The 21165-nt window shown below is 44.4% G+C and overlaps 1 protein-coding gene across 2 annotated transcripts; it reads right to left on the bottom strand.

The window, feature by feature from the left end:
* Nucleotides 1-86: 86 nt before the first annotated feature.
* ric3b (RIC3 acetylcholine receptor chaperone b) lies at nucleotides 87-10714 on the bottom strand. 2 transcript variants are annotated; one of them, XM_020457127.2, is made up of 7 exons: nucleotides 10454-10714; nucleotides 8644-8867; nucleotides 8181-8262; nucleotides 6360-6453; nucleotides 1677-1807; nucleotides 1156-1406; nucleotides 87-1071 (listed from the first exon to the last, which is right to left on the bottom strand). In XM_020457127.2, the coding sequence occupies exons 1-7, from the start codon at nucleotides 10563-10565 to the stop codon at nucleotides 529-531; spliced, it is 1437 nt and encodes a 478-aa protein (XP_020312716.1). In that variant the 5' UTR covers nucleotides 10566-10714; the 3' UTR covers nucleotides 87-528. The 2 variants fall into 2 exon arrangements, with proteins under 2 accessions (XP_020312716.1, XP_020312715.1); XM_020457126.2 differs by having other exon boundaries at nucleotides 87-1406.
* Between the last annotated feature and the right edge of the window lie 10451 nt (nucleotides 10715-21165).

Here is a 21165-nt window from a genome sequence, read left to right as displayed (position 1 = left end):
TAGTGAATACGGGTATATAGTCATCAGTAGTGAATAAATGGTGTATTAAAGTGAATGCTTTTTCAATAACTTATACCCATGAAATAAGATCATTCCCATGTATTCTAATGATGGTTTATTGCACTAAGAGGACAACAAGCATCCTCTCAAGCCCAGATGTGAATCAAGACCGTAGGAGCACAGTGCCTTCCAAATCATTCAGTTCACTGTAATGCACATTGTGCCAAAGCTATTATGCGATAGTGAACATCTGAACAAAGCATTGGTACAATACTGTGGGTATGACTTCTGCTTCAGACTGTCACTTAGGAAGAGATACCATCTTTCTCGGGTGGAGCTTTTTGATCCTATGTTTATAGACTGGCTACTGCTAACCTTCATGCTATGGCCCATCCTGTTTGGAAGCATTGGAGGCTAGGAAGAAATGTTGCTAGACGGGCATAGCCAGACTCAAGTTTGTGGGGCGCACTCTACTTTCCCAATTATAGGAAGGAATTTAGGGGAAGTCAATCAACTGTTTTTTTTTTGTCATTTCTTCTGCTTCTTGTTCCTTTTCCTTCTAACACGAGAACGGCTAGTTGACATCTCCGTTGACAGGTTAACACCGTCCTTTTCCTCTCGCTCCAACATGGTGGGCATCTTCAGTGTAAACTCAAGCTCCTCCTCTGCACCACCCCTGTCTTCATCAGCCAGACCCAGCTTGTCATTGGCCCCACCCTCCTCCCTGTTCATTCCTGCTTTCTCCACCTCAGTCCCACCCACATCACGCTTAGCCCCACATTCCTCATTCCCAGTGGCCAAATCAGCACCTCCCTCCTCATCAGTATTCAAATCAGCCCCTGCCTTAGCTATACCTACATCATCCTCAGCCGCACCCTCCTCCTGCTCAGCCCTGCCCTCTTCTTGGTCAACCCTAACCACCTCCTGGTCAACTACGCTCTCTTCCTGGTCAAGCCCACCTTCTTTCTTGTCAGCCCTGCCCTCTTCCTGGTCAACCCCAACCACCTCCTGGTCAACTACGCTCTCTTCCTGGTTAAGCCCAACGTCTTTCTGGTCAGCCCTGCCCTCTTCCTGGTCAATCCCAACCACCTCCTGGTCAACTACGCTCTCTTCCTGGTTAAGCCCAACGTCTTTCTGGTCAGCCCTGCCCTCTTCCTGGTCAACCCCACTCTCCTCGTTTGCCACACCCTCTTCCTGGTCAGACCCACCCTTATCCTGGTCAGCCCTACCTGCCTCCTGGTAGTCCCCACCCTCCTGGTAAGCCCCAACCTTCTGGTAAGCCCCACCCTCCTGGTCAGCCCCACACTCGTCGGTCCTATCTGGCTGCTCTTCGGTGCTGGTCGCCTGGGTATGGTCGTATCCACAGAATGGCTCTTCCCAGCATGGATGGGGATCCTCTGGGAAACCTAATTCAACCATGGATACATAAACAGTATATCATTACGTTTCCATACAGCCCTCAGAGGCACTAAACCCTACTTACTGTACGTTACACCAAAATCTTGTATATCTCCGTATTGTGGAATGTGGATAACGTATTCAGACATGTCTTGAATGACGTCATAAAAGAGCCAAAGTTTGACTTCCATTTAAAGAAGCACAAATGAAATGTTGTTTAGAAGAATGTCCACAGTGGTGTGGGGTGGTACAGAAAAAGGGCTTCAATCCCAGTCTACCTTCCCAGTGTTGTGCCCCCATCTCTGCGGGGGCAACCCCCTCCACCAGGCGGCCTTCCTGCATCACCCGCGTGATCTCTCTCAGCTGGAGAAGCAGTCTCTCCTCCTGGTCGGCACTCACCCCTGTCACCCTGCAGGGAGAGCAGCAGAAGCATAGGTAAGTATGCTCAAGGCAGCGATTCCCAAACTAGGAGTCGTGCCTGATGTGAAAATGGGGTCGTGGGAGAATTTCCAGAATTCAGAGGAAGAAAAATATTCACACATTTTTGTTGTTGTTGATACACATACACACCTTATAATATCGTCTTTGTATCTCAAAATCATTATGTGGTTAACCTTAAAAAATACATAAAAAAAATAATATCTAATCTAAAAGATCACATTCAACCAGCCCACACCACTGTGATCCCTTAGATCATGGGAAAAGGCTGCACTTGACCGTTGCACTCGAATCATTCACACAGTGAATGGCTAGGCCCGTTACGATATGAAACCACGCACTATTGCAGAGACTTTGATATTCCCGGCTGCAATTGATAAGGTGAAAACAATGTGTGGTGAGGCAGAGGCACATAAGTATTCAGACCCTTTGCTATGAGACTCGAAATTGAGCTCCAGTGCATCCCGTTTCTATTGATCATCCTTGATATGTTTCTACAACTTGATTACCCCCTGTGGTAAATCCAATTGATTGGACATGATTTGGAAAGACACACACCTGTCTATATAAGGTCCCACAGTTGATAGTGCATGTCAGAGCAAAAACCAAGCCATGAGGTCGAAGGAATTGTCCGTAGAGCCCCGAGACAGGATTGTGTCGAGGCACAGATCTGGGGAAGGGTACCAAAAACATTCTGCAGCATTGAAAGTCCCCAAGAACACAGTGGCCTCCATCATTCTTAAATAGAAGAAGTTTGGAACCACCAACTCTTCCTAGAGCTGGCCACCCGGCCAAAGTGAGCAATTGGGGAAGAAGGGGAGGTGACCAAGAACCCGATGGTCACTCTGACAGAGCTCCAGTGTTCCTCTGTGGAGATGGGAGAACCTTCCAGAAGCACAACCATCTCTGCAGCACTCCACCAATCAGGCCTTTATGGTAGATGGAGCCACCCGTCAGTAAAATCCACATGACAGCCCACTTGGAGTTTGCTAAGAGAGACGAACTGAGTTTGCATTGAGAGACAAACTATTGTCATTCACAATGGATGTAAAAAAGAAAACAGACTTGGTTGAATTTCTGCGTAATGAAAAGAACATGTCTCCTTGTCTAAATGTAACAGACATATTTGGGAAACTGAACACAAGCATGCAGAGAATACAAAAACATTCTACAGATGAGTGACCGAATCGGTGAATTCAGAGGAAATAATTCTTATTGGAGAGACTCTTTCAAAAGCCAACCATGCCCCCTTCCATCGGAGGTGCCATGTTTCTAACAACAACAAAAAACAGCATCAGTAAGTGTCCCACACGAGTGGTGACTGCTCACCAATTCTGGGAAGAGCACTTTGGGACCTACTTCCTAATCCGTTTGACTGCGATCGTGGCTCAGTTGACATGCAGGTAAATGAAATCGGAACAGCTGATCGAGCTGCCATATGACCGAATGCTGTAGACAATGCATTCACCGTTCGCCAGCGCATATCTGTGTGAAGGTGCATTCAGTGCTCTTGTCTGCATTAAAACCAAATATCGATCCCTGTTGGATGTGACAACAGAGATGAGGTGCGCACTGTCGACCACGCCCCCTGACTTTGAGAAGCTCCGCCGCGACATGCATCAAGCACGGCCCATCTCATTAGTGGTGGTGAGATAAGAGACATTGTCAGACTCATTTGCAATTGACTGTCATAGCCCCACATTAAACGTATGTGTTTGTGAGTTGAGAAGACAATCAGAAATACTGTTAAAATGTTTTTCAATTGACTGCCATAGCCCCAAATAAAAGTAAACATTAGCTGTTAATATATATATTATGTGTGGTTATGAAAATGGGGTCGTGGGCCAAAATAGTTTGGGAACCCATGTCTTCGGGTCTACCCATTAGAATGTATTACAGGTATGTCTTCGGGTCTACCCATTAGAATGTATTACAGGTATGTCTTCGGGTCTACCCATTAGAATGTATTACAGGTATGTCTTCGGGTCTACCCATTAGAATGTATTACAGGTATGTCTTCGGGTCTACCCATTAGAATGTATTACAGGTATGTCTTCGGGTCTACCCATTAGAATGTATTACAGGTATGTCTTCGGGTCTACCCATTAGAATGTATTACAGGTATGTCTTCGGGTCTACCCATTAGAATGTATTACAGGTATGTCTTCGGGTCTACCCATTAGAATGTATTACAGGTATGTCTTCGGGTCTACCCATTAGAATGTATTACAGGTATGTCTTCGGGTCTACCCATTAGAATGTATTACAGGTATGTCTTCGGGTCTACCCATTAGAATGTATTACAGGTATGTCTTCGGGTCTACCCATTAGAATGTATTACAGGTATGTCTTCGGGTCTACCCATTAGAATGTATTACAGGTATGTCTTCGGGTCTACCCATTAGAATGTATTACAGGTATGTCTTCGGGTCTACCCATTAGAATGTATTACAGGTATGTCTTCGGGTCTACCCATTAGAATGTATTACAGGTATGTCTTCGGGTCTACCCATTAGAATGTATTACAGGTATGTCTTCGGGTCTACCCATTAGAATGTATTACAGGTATGTCTTCGGGTCTACCCATTAGAATGTATTACAGGTATGTCTTCGGGTCTACCCATTAGAATGTATTACAGGTATGTCTTCGGGTCTACCCATTAGAATGTATTACAGGTATGTCTTCGGGTCTACCCATTAGAATGTATTACAGGTATGTCTTCGGGTCTACCCATTAGAATGTATTACAGGTATGTCTTCGGGTCTACCCATTAGAATGTATTACAGGTATGTCTTCGGGTCTACCCATTAGAATGTATTACAGGTATGACTTCGGGTCTACCCATTAGAATGTATTACAGGTATGTCTTCGGGTCTACCCATTAGAATGTATTACAGGTATGTCTTCGGGTCTACCCATTAGAATGTATTACAGGTATGTCTTCGGGTCTACCCATTAGAATGTATTGCAGGTATGTCTTCGGGTCTACCCATTAGAATGTATTACAGGTATGTCTTCGGGTCTACCCATTAGAATGTATTACAGGTATGTCTTCGGGTCTACCCATTAGAATGTATTACAGGTATGTCTTCGGGTCTACCCATTAGAATGTATTACAGGTATGACTTCGGGTCTACCCATTAGAATGTATTACAGGTATGTCTTCGGGTCTACCCATTAGAATGTATTACAGGTATGTCTTCGGGTCTACCCATTAGAATGTATTACAGGTATGTCTTCGGGTCTACCCATTAGAATGTATTACAGGTATGTCTTCGGGTCTACCCATTAGAATGTATTACAGGTATGTCTTCGGGTCTACCCATTAGAATGTATTACAGGTATGTCTTCGGGTCTACCCATTAGAATGTATTACAGGTATGTCTTCGGGTCTACCCATTAGAATGTATTACAGGTATGTCTTCGGGTCTACCCATTAGAATGTATTACAGGTATGTCTTCGGGTCTACCCATTAGAATGTATTACAGGTATGTCTTCGGGTCTACCCATTAGAATGTATTACAGGTATGTCTTCGGGTCTACCCATTAGAATGTATTACAGGTATGTCTTCGGGTCTACCCATTAGAATGTATTACAGGTATGACTTCGGGTCTACCCATTAGAATGTATTACAGGTATGTCTTCGGGTCTACCCATTAGAATGTATTACAGGTATGTCTTCGGGTCTACCCATTAGAATGTATTACAGGTATGTCTTCGGGTCTACCCATTAGAATGTATTACAGGTATGTCTTCGGGTCTACCCATTAGAATGTATTACAGGTATGTCTTCGGGTCTACCCATTAGAATGTATTACAGGTATGTCTTCGGGTCTACCCATTAGAATGTATTACAGGTATGTCTTCGGGTCTACCCATTAGAATGTATTACAGGTATGTCTTCGGGTCTACCCATTAGAATGTATTACAGGTATGTCTTCGGGTCTACCCATTAGAATGTATTACAGGTATGTCTTCGGGTCTACCCATTAGAATGTATTACAGGTATGTCTTCGGGTCTACCCATTAGAATGTATTACAGGTATGTCTTCGGGTCTACCCATTAGAATGTATTACAGGTATGTCTTCGGGTCTACCCATTAGAATGTATTACAGGTATGTCTTCGGGTCTACCCATTAGAATGTATTACAGGTATGTCTTCGGGTCTACCCATTAGAATGTATTACAGGTATGTCTTCGGGTCTACCCATTAGAATGTATTACAGGTATGCTAATTCAATCAATGGTACATGCAATAACAGTTAAGTACACACATTAATAGCAATGTAAATACATTGTTCAAGTCAGATTGTATTCAACAACATTTTCTTCCTAAATTTAAAAAAAAAAATGTATCCAATATTTTGGCAAAAATGGTGTAAGGTGGGAAAGGAAAGAGACCCCGAATATCTTTTTTAAAAGTTGAATATATGTGTTTTGGTTTTGGCAAAGAGAGACTGAAACGAGAATAAATGAGAGATGTCCGTGGAGCAAGACTTTGGCCAGGTAAACAACAAACCTTTCAGGACTGTAGCTGGCTTTGGACACAATCCTCTCCATCACCATCTCTGTCTCCCTCAGCTTATCCTGCAGCTGAGTCAGCTCAAAGTCCGCTAGAGAGAAGGAGAGCGAGAGGAGGAGAGAGGGTCAGTTAAGACCTTTCACGGTGGCATTGTCTGAAGTGAAGCTAAACTATTTGATTGTACAGTCGTGGCCAAATATTAATTTCCACAAAGTTTTCTGCTTTAGTGTCTTTAGATATTTTTGTCAGATGTTACTATGGAATACTGAGGTATAATTACAAGCTTTTCATAAGTGTCAAAGGATTTTATTGACAAATACATGAAGTTGATGCAGAGTCAATATTTGCAGTGTTGACCCTTCTTTTTCAAGACATCTGCAATCCGCCCTGGCATGCTGTCAATTAACTTCTGGGCCACATCTGATGGCAGACCATTCTTGCATAATCAATGCTTGGAGTTTGTCATAATTTGTGGCTTTTTGTTTGTCCACCCGCCTCTTGAGGATTGACCACAAGTTCTCAATGGGATTAAGGTCTGGGGAGTTTCCTGGCCATGGACCCAAAATATCAATGTTTTGTTCCCCGAGCCACTTAGTTATCACTTTTACCTTATGGCAAGGTGCTCCATCATGCTGGAAAAGGTATTGTTCGTCACCACTGTTCCTGGATGGTTGGGAGAAGTTGCTCTCAGAGGATGTGTTGGTACCATTCTTTATTCATGGCTGTGTTCTTAGGCAAAATTGTGAGTGAGCCCACTCCCTTGGCTGAGAAGCAACCCTACACATGAATGGTCTAAGGATGCTTTACTGTTGGCATGACACAGGACTGATGGTAGCGCTCACCTTGTCTTCTCCGGACAAGCTTTTTTCCGGATGCCCCAAACAATCGGAAAAGGGATTCATCCGAGAAAATTACTTTACCCCTGTCCTCAGCAGTCCAATCCATGTACCTTTTGCTGAATATCAGTCTGTCCCTAATGTTTTTCCTGGAGAGAAGTGGCTTCTTTGCTGCCCTTCTTGACACCAGGCCATCCTCCAAAAGTCTTCGCCTCACTGTGGGTGCAGATGCACTCACACCTGCCTGCTGCCATTCCTGAGCAAGCTCTGTACTGGTGGTGCCCCAGTCCCGCAGCTGAATCAACTTTAGGAGACGGTCCTGGCACATGCTGGACTTTCTTGGGCGCCCTGAAGCCTTCTTCACAACAATTGAACCGCTCTCCTCGAAGTTCTTGATGATCCGATAAATGGTTGATTTAGGTGCAATCTTACTGGCAGCAATATCCTTGCCTGTGAAGCCCTTTTTGTGCAATCAATGATGACGGCACGTGTTTCCTTGCAGGTAACCATGGTTGACAGAGGAAGAACAATGATTCCAAGCACCACCCTCCTTTTGAAGCTTCCAGTCTGTTATTCGAACTCAATCAGCATGACAGAGTGATCTCCAGCCTTTTCCTCATCAACACTCACACCTGTGTTAACGAGAGAATCACTGACATGATGTCAGCTGGTCCTTTGTGGCAGGGCTGAAATGCAGTGGAAATGTTTTTGGGGGATTCAGTTCATTTGCATGGCAAAGAGGGACTTTGCAATTAATTGCAATTCATCTCATCACTCTTCATAACATTCTGGAGTATATGCAAATTGAGGCAGCAGACTATGAAAATGAATATGTGTGTCATTCTCAACTTTTGGCCACGACTGTATGTTTTAGAGAGAAACTATTTCAATGAATGATGCTGTTTCTTTCTATAGAGTTACCAATATAACTGATTCTTAAAGAGGAACGATTTAAGAATCGTGAGATTAGTTTGTAACTCACTGATCTTTCTCTTCCGGTTCTCTGCTCTCACTGAGGGAAATCTGGGTTCAGTAGGTACAGCACACTTCCCCTTTGAGGTTATCTTTTGAGAAGAGAAAAAAAACATTCTTCAACAATAGGATTTAAGGGTTTAAACATACGCAGATTATAAATGAGCATTTGATTTGGACCTTTTCTGTGAGAATAGGATACAATGGACTGTGTTTCCATGCGTGTCTTCCTAGTATGTGCATGTGTACGCATGTTAGGGCTGGGCCAGACTACTTGATTTACGGTTTGTATTCGATACATTTTTGCATGCAAACTTTTTGTCTTCGGCCCCGTTGCACATTTAAAACGCTAACATGCCTGTCCTCTAAATCATTTTCATGAGAGTACTGGAACACACACATTCTTTAAAATGCTCAGCCCTATTGTCTGTGCGTGTATGCATGTATCCTATGTCAACCCCACAACACCGCACCTTAAACAGGATGTAGAGGATGTAAAGAAGGATCGCAAAGCCGTAGATGGGGATGATCTGCCCTGCCAGGTTGGACTTGCCCCCGGTCCCTACCCCTGTGCCCCCACCCCCCTTAGCCCTGGCGATAGCCTCGGTGTTGTGTGCCCTGGTGGACCCAGCAGCCCTCTGGCCCTGACTGTCCGGAGCCATCTGCCGGTGCACCATGGGAGGAAACCGTCCTGAACCTGCAAAGCAAATGTGGTAGATGAACCCGATACTGTGATATACTGGAATTAACATACTGGATATACTGGAATAACAACTTGAGTTGGACTTACGCTGTTGTGATAAGGTAACCCTGCTGTGGTAGCCTTGCTAATACAGGGTGGATGGGTTTACGGAAATTAAATATTGTGTTGGATGAAGGGCGGGCGGGTTGAACAAAGAGACAATACCTTAATAAATCCATAAATGTATTATTCTTGTGCAATTTATGTCTTTAGGCTACATTGAGGTTATTTTTGACTATATGGCATTAGTGCATAAGCCTAAACTTTAGGGCTGAACTGTACATGAGTCAAATAGCCAACATGCCAATCGCCAAATGCTTTTGGGAACAGGCCAAAAAAGTTAACGTCAATCCACGGAGTTTAATTCAATAAGAGGAAAGCTGCAAAATGGAGAGTTGAAAATAAAGAGAAGGGAGGGCCAGAAAAGTAGGCTACTGTTTGGGAAAGATTTGGTGAAGTGGAAGGAGAGGACGACAGCAGTGCCGGCTATGTTATGTGTGATGATTGTGAGGCGCTACACAAATTCGACAAGTCACAAGATGGGTACTTCAAATAGGCCTGTGGCACTACAAGGGAAGCCTACTGTTCAGATGGGTTAAATGGGAAACTGAAATCTGGACACTTGACTGTAAAACCTATAACCTCTCACATAGCTTTTATATTAAGTCCTGCAGAATTTTTTGCAGTAAAATAGTACACCAAATGTAAACAAAATGTTTACTTGGGAACAGGAGTAGAGAAATATGATTTCTTTATTTTAGCATCTTGAGAGAATGTGAATGATCAGCTAGCACCTCAGATGGTATCTATCTTTATCAGCATCATAAAAGCTGATAGTATTTCAACCAAAGGTTTATATTTCCTTACAACTGGTCAAACTGATGTAAATTGGAAATTTTGCACCGATTTTTTTTCCACCGAGTTATTGCATTTTCTCCCTGGTCGCTAAACGTCTTTGCTCCGTGAAAGATGACAGGGAACACTTTACCAATGTCAACTAGATTGAAGCCTTCATTCTATCGATTTATGACATTATTCTGGTGAGCATGGGTTTATTTAGTATTTTAGGGCACCATAATGACAGCCTACATGCAAGCTTCTCTTCTACCTAATTGATAGACAAGTTGACTAACAAATAGCCTACCAAAATCTCGGAAATTATAGGCAGAAACATATCTAAATCAGGCAACAAAAAAATCCTGCACCCAGTTAAAAAGTCGTCCCCCGGTCTTTGACAGAAGCCTGTAGCGCAATTTCTATATATGCGTGTTGGGGTCGGGTGCGGGACTCCGATTTGAACTTTTTTTCACATAAAGTCAGGCTGTTGCGGGTGAACAAACAGCTGACCCACCACTCCTCCCCGGTGATGACAGCGCCCTCTGTAGGGATGTAGCTGGTATTATTCAAAGATAACCAGAAATAAACGACGATGTGCAGAAAAAAAGTGTTAAAATGCAAGGAAAGGTAAGCTTACGTACGAATCTATAATAGTTAGCTAGAATAATAAAGATATTTAACATTTTTAGAGCGTTAAACCTTACCCTCGGTCTGTGCACCCTTCCCTCCGCCTAGCAGCATTTTCGGAAGCAGAAGAGCAACGCAGAGCACGAGACAAGACACGAGCGTAACCTTTTGAAATGTTGACATCGACATTGTTACAGCCGCACGGTTGCTTTTGCAGGTAAATGTACTTAATTAAAAGGCAACACGAATGCACAAACAATTCAACACAGAGGGTCAAGTGGATGCTGCGTCGGGCTCCTCAGCATCATCCATTTGTGCACACGTCCTTCGCTGAAAAACGGAAGTGTAACCTTTGTAGTGGATGCACCTCTCCAGTAGATGGCGCCAGAGAACCTTTATTAATTTCGACCAAATAGAAAGGCTGTGATGGCATTGCATCCATTTTTTGTAAATATGGTAAAGTCGTTTTTTGAACTCTTTATACCTGCTATAATTACTGTCTCTGTGTGATATATTAGATATTGGAAATAACTGGGAAAAGTACCCCCTTTGCATTGGACAAGGCCCCGAAGCTCATCTCATCTGTCCCCCCATATTTTTCAGGCCAGCCACTCTCTTACTACATAGTCTATAGATTAGCCCAGTATACATTGCCCCATAACATGAAATAGGACATGTTATTACTCCTACCATGTAGATACAAGGAAACCACTATCTGTGAAGCTCAGAACTGAGCATCCCTTTTCACACCACGGGAGCCAAGACAATATGAGCCAAGACAGGCTGTACTGATTTAGCAGAGGTGGGACCAAGTCACTGTTATTTGAGTCACAAGCAAGTCTCAAGTCACAAGGTCCAAGTCTGAAAACGACTCCCAAGTAGAATGGGTCGAGTCTTTAGTCAAGTCCAAGTCGTGCATTTTAAGAACAAGTCCAGTAGAGTCACAAGTTTTTTTAAAGCCATTTAGCCACAACTTTGGAAGTATGCTTGGGGTCATTGTCCATTTCGAAGACCCATTTGCAACCAAGCTTAAACTTCCCGACTGATGTCTTGAGATGTTGCTTCAATATATCCACATAATGCCATCTATTGTGTGAAGTGCACCAGTCCCTCCTGCAGCAAAGCACCTCAACAACATGATGCTGCCACCCCCGTGCTTCACGGTTGGGATGGTGTTCTTTGGCTTGCAAGCATCCCCCCTTTTCCTCCAAACATAACGATGGTCATTATGGCCAAACAGTTCCATTGTTGTTTCATCAGACCAGAGGACATTTTCCAAAAGTACCATCTTTGTCTGGCTTTTTTATGGCGGTTTTGGAGCAGTGGCTTCTTCCTTGCTGAGCGGCCTTTCAGGTGATGTCGATATAGGACTCGTTTTTACTGTGGATATAGATACTTTTGTACCTGTTTCCTCCAGTATCTTCACAAGGTCCTTTGCTGTTGTTCTGGGATTGATCTGCACTTTTCGCACCAAAGTACGTTTATCTCTAGGAGACGGAACGCGTCTCCTTCCTGAGTGGTATGACGGCTGCGTGGTCCCATGGTGTTTATACTTGCGTACTATTGTTTGTACAGATGAACGTGGTACCTTCAGGCATTTGGAAATTGCTCCCAAGTGTGAACCAGACTTGTGGAGGTCTACAATTTTTTTCTGAGGTCTTTCTTTTAATTTATTTTGATCTCCCCATGATGTCAAGCAAAGTGGCACTGAGTTTGAAGGTAGGCCTTGAAATACATCCACAGGTACACCTCCAATTGACTGAAATCAGAAGCTTCTAAAGCCATGATATAATTTTCTGAAATTTTCCAAGCTGTTTAAAGGCACAGTCAACTTATTGTATGTAAACTTCTGACCCACTGGAATTGTGATGCAGTGAATTATAAGTGAAATAATCTGTCTGTAAACATTTGTTGGAAAAATTACTTGTGTCATGTCATGCACAAAGTAGATGTCCTAACCGACTTGCCAAAACTATAGTTTGTGAATAAGTAATTTGTGGAGTGGTTGAAAAACGAGTTTTAATGACTCCAACCTGTGTATGTCAACTTCCGACTTCAACTGTATGTATATATGTTTGGGAGCCACTGGTATGGCCTACTTTTCTAAATGCATTGTGGTTCGACCAGAACACTGACATGTTGCCAAGGCAGAGTTGAGTGGCTGAAACCGAGACGCACGCAGACAGCAGAGGCATTCATTCTGGCCCAATGACAATCGCCGAACGTCTTTACACTTTTTTGTGTTTTGGTCTCTTTTTATTCACCACTGTTTTGGAGGCTGGAAATATGTTGTGAATGGATGTGGGGTAGCCTAGTAAAGGAGCCCTTTGACCTACTTGTGTGAATGGATGAACGTGCGCGGGGTAGCCTAGTAAAGGAGCCCTTTGACCTACTTGTGTGAATGGATGAACGTGCGCGGGGTAGCCTAGTAAAGGAGCCCTTTGACCTACTTGTGTGAATGGATGAACGTGCGCGGGGTAGCCTAGTAAAGGAGCCCTTTGACCTAATTGTATGAATGGATGAACATGCGCGGGGTAGCCTAGTAAAGGAGCCCTTTGACCTAATTGTATGACAATCCGATGAAAACATCATGACTGGTTGTGTCATACGTTTTAGAAGTGAAATGACAGACCTTTACGACTAGGCCCATGGAGATCCTATCGAGTTAATATGGATTCTATATGTCATTCTACGATTAGGCCCATCATTTTTTTTGTTTTGGTGCACGTGTAAGCACGTGTAAGCACGTGCACGTACAGAAGGTCCGGTACCAGGAAGAAATGAATTGTAATTCCACCCCCAATAGTCCCCAGTCCTAAGCAGCAAGTGAGGTCTTATGTGGACTCCTTTGATATATGTGATGTGCTGTAAATCTATCTATGTTTACACGTGTATGCTTGCTTGCTGTACGACACGGAAAGAATTTCCTAATGAATGCAATCAAGTCATCATCATCATCATCAACATAACCCACTCTTTGGTCCAGGCTGGACAGTGTGTAGGGTGTGCGGTCTGTCTAAGGGGTGTAATGGTCCTACAGTGATACTCCACCCCAGGGTCTGGGTCACTTCCGGAAAACAATGTGCACACCCAGTCACCCCTGTAGGGCAGCGAGAGAGGGTCAGAGTCAAACGTTCTCATCCTATCCAGAGGCTTTCCGTATTACATAAACTGTCGGTTATTGGTTACATATTTCATATTGTAGCTCTGTGAACATTGTCAACAATGCCAACCCAAGACAGTTTCTGTTTTGCACCACAGTATTCTAGACATTCATTAACTTGTAACATTTGCGGGATGTAAAAGCTCTAATTGATTTATTTTTTTAGATATCATTATAAAACGTTTCTAAACACCAGAAAATAGGATCTCAAGACGTACAGTGGGAAGCTTAGAAGGGGTGGTACATGGCAGGAGAGGTGGTAGACCTTGGGCAGCCATCACAGCACAGCAAGTTGCCCCCATTCAAATACACAGCGCAGAAATCCTCACTCTCCATCCCTGTTGTCCCATACCCCTTCTCAGGCTGCTCATTGGACACCCCATAACACCCCTCAATGTCCTCCGCTTCTTCAGTCGCTCAATCAAATTCCAATTTGGTTTCCGATTCTGACTTTGGATCCAACTCTATTGACGGATTCAGTTCTGACTTTGGGTTTGGCTCCAGGTCTGATTATATTTCCAGTGAATCTTAATCAGATCCAGATTTCAGACCTGGATCCCATACAGACTCAGACTAACTCTGATTCAGGTTCAGAATCAGATTCAGACTCCAAGTCCAGTACTAGATACTGTATAAAGTCAAATGTATAGAATTGGAAAATAAATGCATTACTCTATACAGAACTGGGACAGATCAGCTTTGTTGATGGGCATGGAGGTAAGATATTTCAAACTAAATCCCAGGCAATTAACAGGGTAATGTGTATCCTCTCTATCCCAGTTTGATTTGAGGTGGCCGAATCGTAACTTGAGAAACATCCATTAATTTAACAAGAAATTCATGCAACTCTTTCATTGATATCGAAAGCACTAATGTATTTGTTTTAAAGCTTAATGTATGTTACACTATCGAAACATAGAAGTTGAAAAATAAGGACAGCTGATATAACCTAGAGGATTTAGGGAGAAGGGGGAGAGGGATGAAGTGAAGTAGAGAGACTGTTATTGAGAAAATAAGGTCGTTAACGAGACTGTGTTCAACAGGAATCTGTGTGTGTGTGTGTGTGTGTGTGTGTGTGTGTGTGTGTGTGTGTGTGTGTGTGTGTGTGTGTGTGTAGTGTCACCTGGTGTCCACACTAAGTGGCTACAGAGTACTTTATGCTGAAAAACAGACACATGAGGACAAACAATAGAAGATAATGTCATTATAAGACTTTTACATTACCAGATCACAAATTAATACATAAATACCACTTGAAGCTTGATCATTTTAATCCATTGTGTAGTGCTAAGGCGACAGTTGGGGAGGTGTCAGGTTCGCCTCTGTACTTAAAGGGTGATTATTCCAACTCTCTGTGAAATGCTGCAGATCTGCCCACAGACGAGGTAAAGACACATATCCCACACAGGAGAGGTGGAGAGAATTTGACAGGTCAAGGTAGCCTTCTTCCTCCAAACTGTGCCATGTGACATGTCACAGCACTCCAAACATCTCTCCATAAGCGTTTGTTATTGCAAGGCTAACCCCCAGGCAAATCATGACTTGGCAGCAACAGGGGTTTGATAGTCCAGCGAAAATGGCTGAGTGTTTATGTGGTGTAAATCTGAAAATCAGCAGCTGACATCTTTAGGGTTTTTTAATTAATGCATGTGAGACAGGTTCCATGTACAAAGACAGACAGAGATGGAGGAGAGAAAAAGAACAACGGACACTTTTGCCAGGAATAAAGCTTCCACGGCCTGTTCCTCGGACAGTGAACATACATCTGGCAATATCGACATTTTTGACCCCTTGATCAGCTCGCACTCTGAACACCACACTGGTATTGTGGTTGTTCATTAGGTGATGGGAAATATGCAGTATGTATACAAAATAATATACTTACCTTCCTTGAAAATCTGCCAAAGATGACAATGTTGTATCTTGAAAAAAAACATTGGAATTAAAAATGAAATGTTTAACCTATTAACCTGTTGTCACGCCCTGACCTTAGTTATCTTTGTTTTCTTTCGTATTTTGGTTAGGTCAGGGTGTTTACGAGGGTGGTTTGTTTAGTTTTTGTGTTATCTTGGGTTTTTTGTATGTCTAGGGGTTTTTGTAAGTCTAGGTGTTTATATGTCTATGGTTGCATAAATTGGTTCTCAATCAGAGGCAGCTGTTTATCGTTGTCTCTGATTGGGGACCTTATTTATGTAGCCATATTCCTTGGGTATTTTGTGGGTTCTTATTCTATGTTTAGTTGCCTGTCTGTACTTCTCATATTAGCTTCACGGTTTGTTTTGTTAGTTTGTTCAGTGTTCTTTCTTTAATTAAAGGAGAATGAACGCTTACCACGCAGCGCCTTGGTCTCCTCCATACGACGACCGTGACAGAAGAACCCACCAAATAAGGACCAAGCAGCGTGTTCAGGAGGAGCAGTCAGTATGGACATGGGAGGAAATATTGGATGGAGCAGGACCCTGGACGCTGCCGGGGGAGTATCGCCTTTCTAAGGAGGAGATAGAGGCAGCGAAAGCGGAACGGTGATACCACGAGGAGAAATTACAGAGAATGGAGGAACGGCAACGATATGAGGGTACGCGGCTAGCACGGAAGCCCGAGAGGCAGCCGGCAATAATGTTTTTTGGGGGAGCACACCAGGAGATGGCCTGAGTCAGGTTGGAGACTTGAGCCAACTCCTCGTGCTTACTTTGGGGAGCGTGTGACTGGTCAGGCACCGTGTTATGCAGAGATACGCACGGTGTCTCCAGTTCGCATTCATAGCCCGGTGCGCTCTATTCCAGCTCCTCGCATTGGCCGGGCTAGAATGGGCATCCAGCCAGAAAGGAAGGTGCCGACTCAGCACTCCTGGTCTCCAGTATACCTCCTTGGACCAGGATATCCTGTGCCGGCTCTGCGCACTGTGTCTCCGGTGAGTCTGCACAGCCCAGTGCGTCCTGTGCCAGCGCCCTGCATTTGCAGCGTGAAAATAAACATCCAGCCAGGACGGGTTGTGTCAGCTATACACTCCAGACCTCCAGTGCGCCTCCACAGTCCAGTACGTCTTGTGCCTGCTCCCCGCACTCGCCCTGAGGTGCGTGTCCCCAGCCCAGTACCACCAGTGCCGGCACCACGCACCCGGCCTCCAGTGCACCTCCACAGTCCAGTATGTCCTGTTCCTCCTCCCCGCACTCGCCCTGAGGTGCGTGTCACCAGCCCGGTACCACCAGTGCCGGCACCACGCACTAGGCCTACAGTGCGCCTCGGCAGTCCAGTACGCCCTGTTCCTGCTCCTCGCACTCACCCTGAGGTGCGTGTCCCCAGCCCGGTACCACCAGTGCCGGCACCACGCACCAGGCCTGGGTACTGTCACCAGGCACCACGCACTCGGCAGTCCAGAGTGTCCGGCGACAGTAGCCAGTCCAGGACGTCTGGCGACAGTAGCCAGTCCAGAGCGTCTGGCAACATTAGCCAGTCCAGAGCCTCCGCCGACAGTAGCCAGTCCAGAGCGTCCGGCGACGGGCCACAGACTGAAACCTCCAACGACGGGCCACAGACCGAAACCTCCAACGACGGGCCACAGTCCGGAACCTCCAACGACGGGCCACAGTCCGGAACCTCCAACGACGGACCACAGTCCGGAACCTCCAACGACGGGCCACAGTCCGGAACCTCCAACGACGGGCCACAGTCCGGAACCTCCAACGACGGGCCACAGTCCGGAACCTCCAACGACGGGCCACAGTCCGGAACCTCCAGGGATGGTCCCCAGCCCGGGGTCTCCGGCGAAGGTCCCCAGCCCGGGGTCCCCGGCGACGATCCGCAGTCCAGAGCCTCAGGCGATGATCCACGGGTCAGTACTACAAAGGTGGAGGGATCAGTGTAAAGAAGGGGGGCGGCATCCAGAACCAGAGCCTCCACCGAGGTTACATGCCCACCCAGACCCTCCCATATATGGTTAGGTATGCGGCCGGGAGTGGGGGGGGGGGGGGGGGGTACTGTCACGCCCTGACCTTAGTTATCTTTGTTTTCTTTAGTATTTTGGTTATTTTGTGAAAAGAAAGGCTGAACAGTATTGGTTGTAGCCAAACTGACACTCGTAAATTGGCCAAAATGGAGGGTGGTTGATTTTTATTTTATATTTATTTAACTAGGCAAGTCAGTTAAGAACAAATTCTTATTTTCAATGACAGCCTAGGAACAGTGGGTTAACTGCCTGTTCAGGGGCAGAACGACAGATTTGTACCTTGTCAGCTTGGGGGGTTTGAACTTGCAACCTTCCGGTTACTAGTCCAACGCTCTAACCACTAGGCTACCCTGTCACCCCAATTGATAGCGAATTGCCAAGAAACTGAAGATCTGGAACAACACTGTGTACTACTCCCTTCACAGAACAGTACAAACTGTCTCTAACCAGAATAGAAAGAGGAGTGCACAACTGAGCAAGAGGACAAGTACATTAGAGTGTCTAGTTTGAGAAACCGACGCCTCACAAGTCCTCAACTGGCAGCTTAATTTAATAGTACCCACAAAACACCAGTCTCGACGTCAACAGTGAAGAGGTGACTCCGGGATGCTGGCCTTCTAGACAGAGTTGCAAAGAAAAAGCCATATCTCAGACTGGCCAATAAAAATAAAAGATTAAGATGGGGAAAAGAACACAGATACTGGACAGAGGAACTCTGCCTAGAAGGCCAGCATCCTGGAATTGCCTCTTCACTGTTGACGTTGAGACTGGTGTTTTGTGGGTACTATTAAATGAAGCTGCCAACAAACTTTTCTGGGTGTGTGCCAGCTTATGTTTTTTAAAGTTGGATTAGCAAACACAACGTGCCATTGGAACACAGGAGTGATGTTTGCTGATAATGGACCTCTATACGCCCATGTAGATATTCCATTCAAAATCAGCCATTTCCAGCTACAATAGTCTTTAAAAATATATATATATTTCACCTTTATTTAACCAGGTAAGCTTTGTAAAAATCCAAATAACTTCACAGATCTTCATTGTAAAGGGTTTAAACACTGTTTCCGATGCTTGTTCAATGAACTATAAACAATTAATGAACATGCACCTGTGGAACGGTCGTTAAGACACTAACAGCTTACAGACGGTAGGCAATTAAAGTCACAGTTATGAAAACTTAGGACACTAAAGAGGCCTTTCTACTGACTCTGAAAAACACCAAAAGAAAGATGCCCAGGGTCCCTGCTCATCTGCGTGAACGTGCCTTATGCATGCTGCAAGGAGTCAATGAAGACTGCAGATGTGGCCAGGGCAATAAATTGCAATGTCCATACTGTGAGACGCCGAAGACAGTGCTACAGGGAGACAGGACGGACAGCTGATCGTCCTCGCAGTGGCAGACCACGTGTAACAACACCTGCACAGGATCGGTACATCCGAACATCACACCTGCGGGACAAGTACAGGATGGCAACAACAACTGCCAAAGTTACAAAAAGGAACGGACACTCCCTCCATCAGTGCTCAGACTGTCCACAATAGGCTGAGAGGGGCTGGACTGAGGGCTTGTAGGCCTGTTGTAAGGCAGGTCGGCGTTTGGAACCAAAAATCTCAAATTTGGACTCCAGACCAAAAGGACATATTTCCACCGGTCTAATATCCATTGCTCATGTTTCTTGGCCCAAGCAAGTCTCTTCTTCTTATTGGTGTCCTTTAGTAGTGGTTTCTTTGCAGCAATTCAACCATGAAGGCCTGATTCACACAGTCTCCTCTGAACAGTTGATGTTGAGATGTGTCTGTTACTTGAACTCTGTGAAGCATTTATTTGGGCGGCAATTTCTGAGGCTGTTAACTCTAATGAACTTATCCTCTGTAGCAGAGGTAATGCTTCATGGTTTTTGCAACTACACTTGAAGAAACTTTCAAAGTTCTTGAAGTAATGATGGATTATTGTTTCTCTTTGCTTATTTGAGCTGTCCTTGCCATAAAATGGACTTGGTCTTTTACCAAATATGGCCATCTTCTGTATACCCCCCTACCTTGTCACAGCACAACTGATTGGCTCAAACGCATTAAGAAGGAAAGAAATTCCACAAATTAACTTTTAAGAAGCCACACCTGTTAATTGAAATGCATTCCAGGTCACTACCTCATGAAGCTGGTTGAGAGAATGCCAAGAGTTTGCTAAGCTGTCATCAAGGCAAAGGGGGGCTATTTGAAGAATCTCAAATATAAAATATATTTTGATTTGATTAAAACTTTTTTGGTTACATGATTCCTTGTGTGTTATTTCATAGTTTTGATGTCTTCACTATTATTCTGCAAATGTAGAAAATTGTTAAAATGAATGAAAAACCCTTGAATGAGTTGGTATGTCCAAACTTTTTACCGGTAGTGTAATAGCTAAACTGTGGTGAGCTCTGGCTGTGATGTGGTTCTGTACATGGTCCAGTTAGTGGCAAATGGCTATATCCTGTTGCAGTTATGTACATATACAGGAGTTGCCTGTAACTGCTGCAAAAGCTTCTGTCATGGGCAGAGCAAAAACCCAAACAGGTCTTGTTTTTCAGACACAAAAACAATAACAATAAAAACAAGCCACCAATCACTTGGGGCAGCAAGTAGCCTGGCGGGTAGGCGCATTGGGCCAGTATCTGAAAAGTTGCTAGATTGAATCCCTGAGCTGACAAGGTAAAATATCTGTTGTTCTACCCCTGAACAAGACAGTTAACCCATTGTTCCCTGGGTGCCGAAGACGTGGATGTTGATTAGCCCTCCGCAGCTCTCTGATTCAGAGTGGTTGGGCTAAATTGGTAAGATATATTTCAGTTGTACAACCGACTAGGAATCTCCCTTAATTTTAGACATAACATCAATAACCCAAACAACAGTACAAGAGACACAGCAATTCAGATCCCATTGACCTTTTTATTCATCTGTGAAACAGATGGGGAGGGGGATACTGTACCTCAAATTCCATGTTTAATTGGCTGATGCCTTTATCCAGCTCCTATGATATAAGTATCTTCGCCATTTTGATCTGGTCCTCTGCCTTCCACTTCATTGTCTTGATGCTTTCTAACCTACATAAATCACTGTATTACACGCTAAGGCCCTCAGATTTACTTAAGTTGTGTTTTTTAATAAGGGTATTAAATATTGCTAACCAAACAAAAATATCAAATGAAGGTGAAAAGAAAGAATAAGACAGGTAAAAGTACATGTATATAAATCAAGACAGTTTCATGTATAGGCGACACAAACCACAACGTAGCATTTCCATATGAGGCAGCTAAGCTTCAGCTACCAATTTGACCTCTGCTGGCATCTCTTCTCTACACTCACTCCAGCCGTGTCTGATTGACAGAGTTCTCCACAGCAGACATTTTCACTTCCACCTCCACTCTTCGGTTCTCCAGAAGCTTTCGCTGCTCCCAAGGGGCGTGTCTCGTGTGTATGTTGGCAGTGGAATTGTCGTGGTATGGCTGCAGCTGTATGTTGTTCGGGACACCGTCCATTTGGTAAGGCGGACATGTGTTCATTTGTGCATCGTCTATAAGATGTGCCTGCTGTATGCCTACAATGGTCCAAGGCATCACGTGACTATTTAAGAGCGATTAGTCTATGTGAGTCATGGTACTACTCTTTGCTGGGGTTGGTGATAATGATGGTGCATTTTC

This window comes from Oncorhynchus kisutch, linkage group LG22 (genome assembly GCF_002021735.2).
Source record: "Oncorhynchus kisutch isolate 150728-3 linkage group LG22, Okis_V2, whole genome shotgun sequence".
Taxonomy (NCBI): Eukaryota; Metazoa; Chordata; class Actinopteri; order Salmoniformes; family Salmonidae; genus Oncorhynchus; species Oncorhynchus kisutch.
This window is presented reverse-complemented; position numbering and strand designations above follow the sequence as displayed.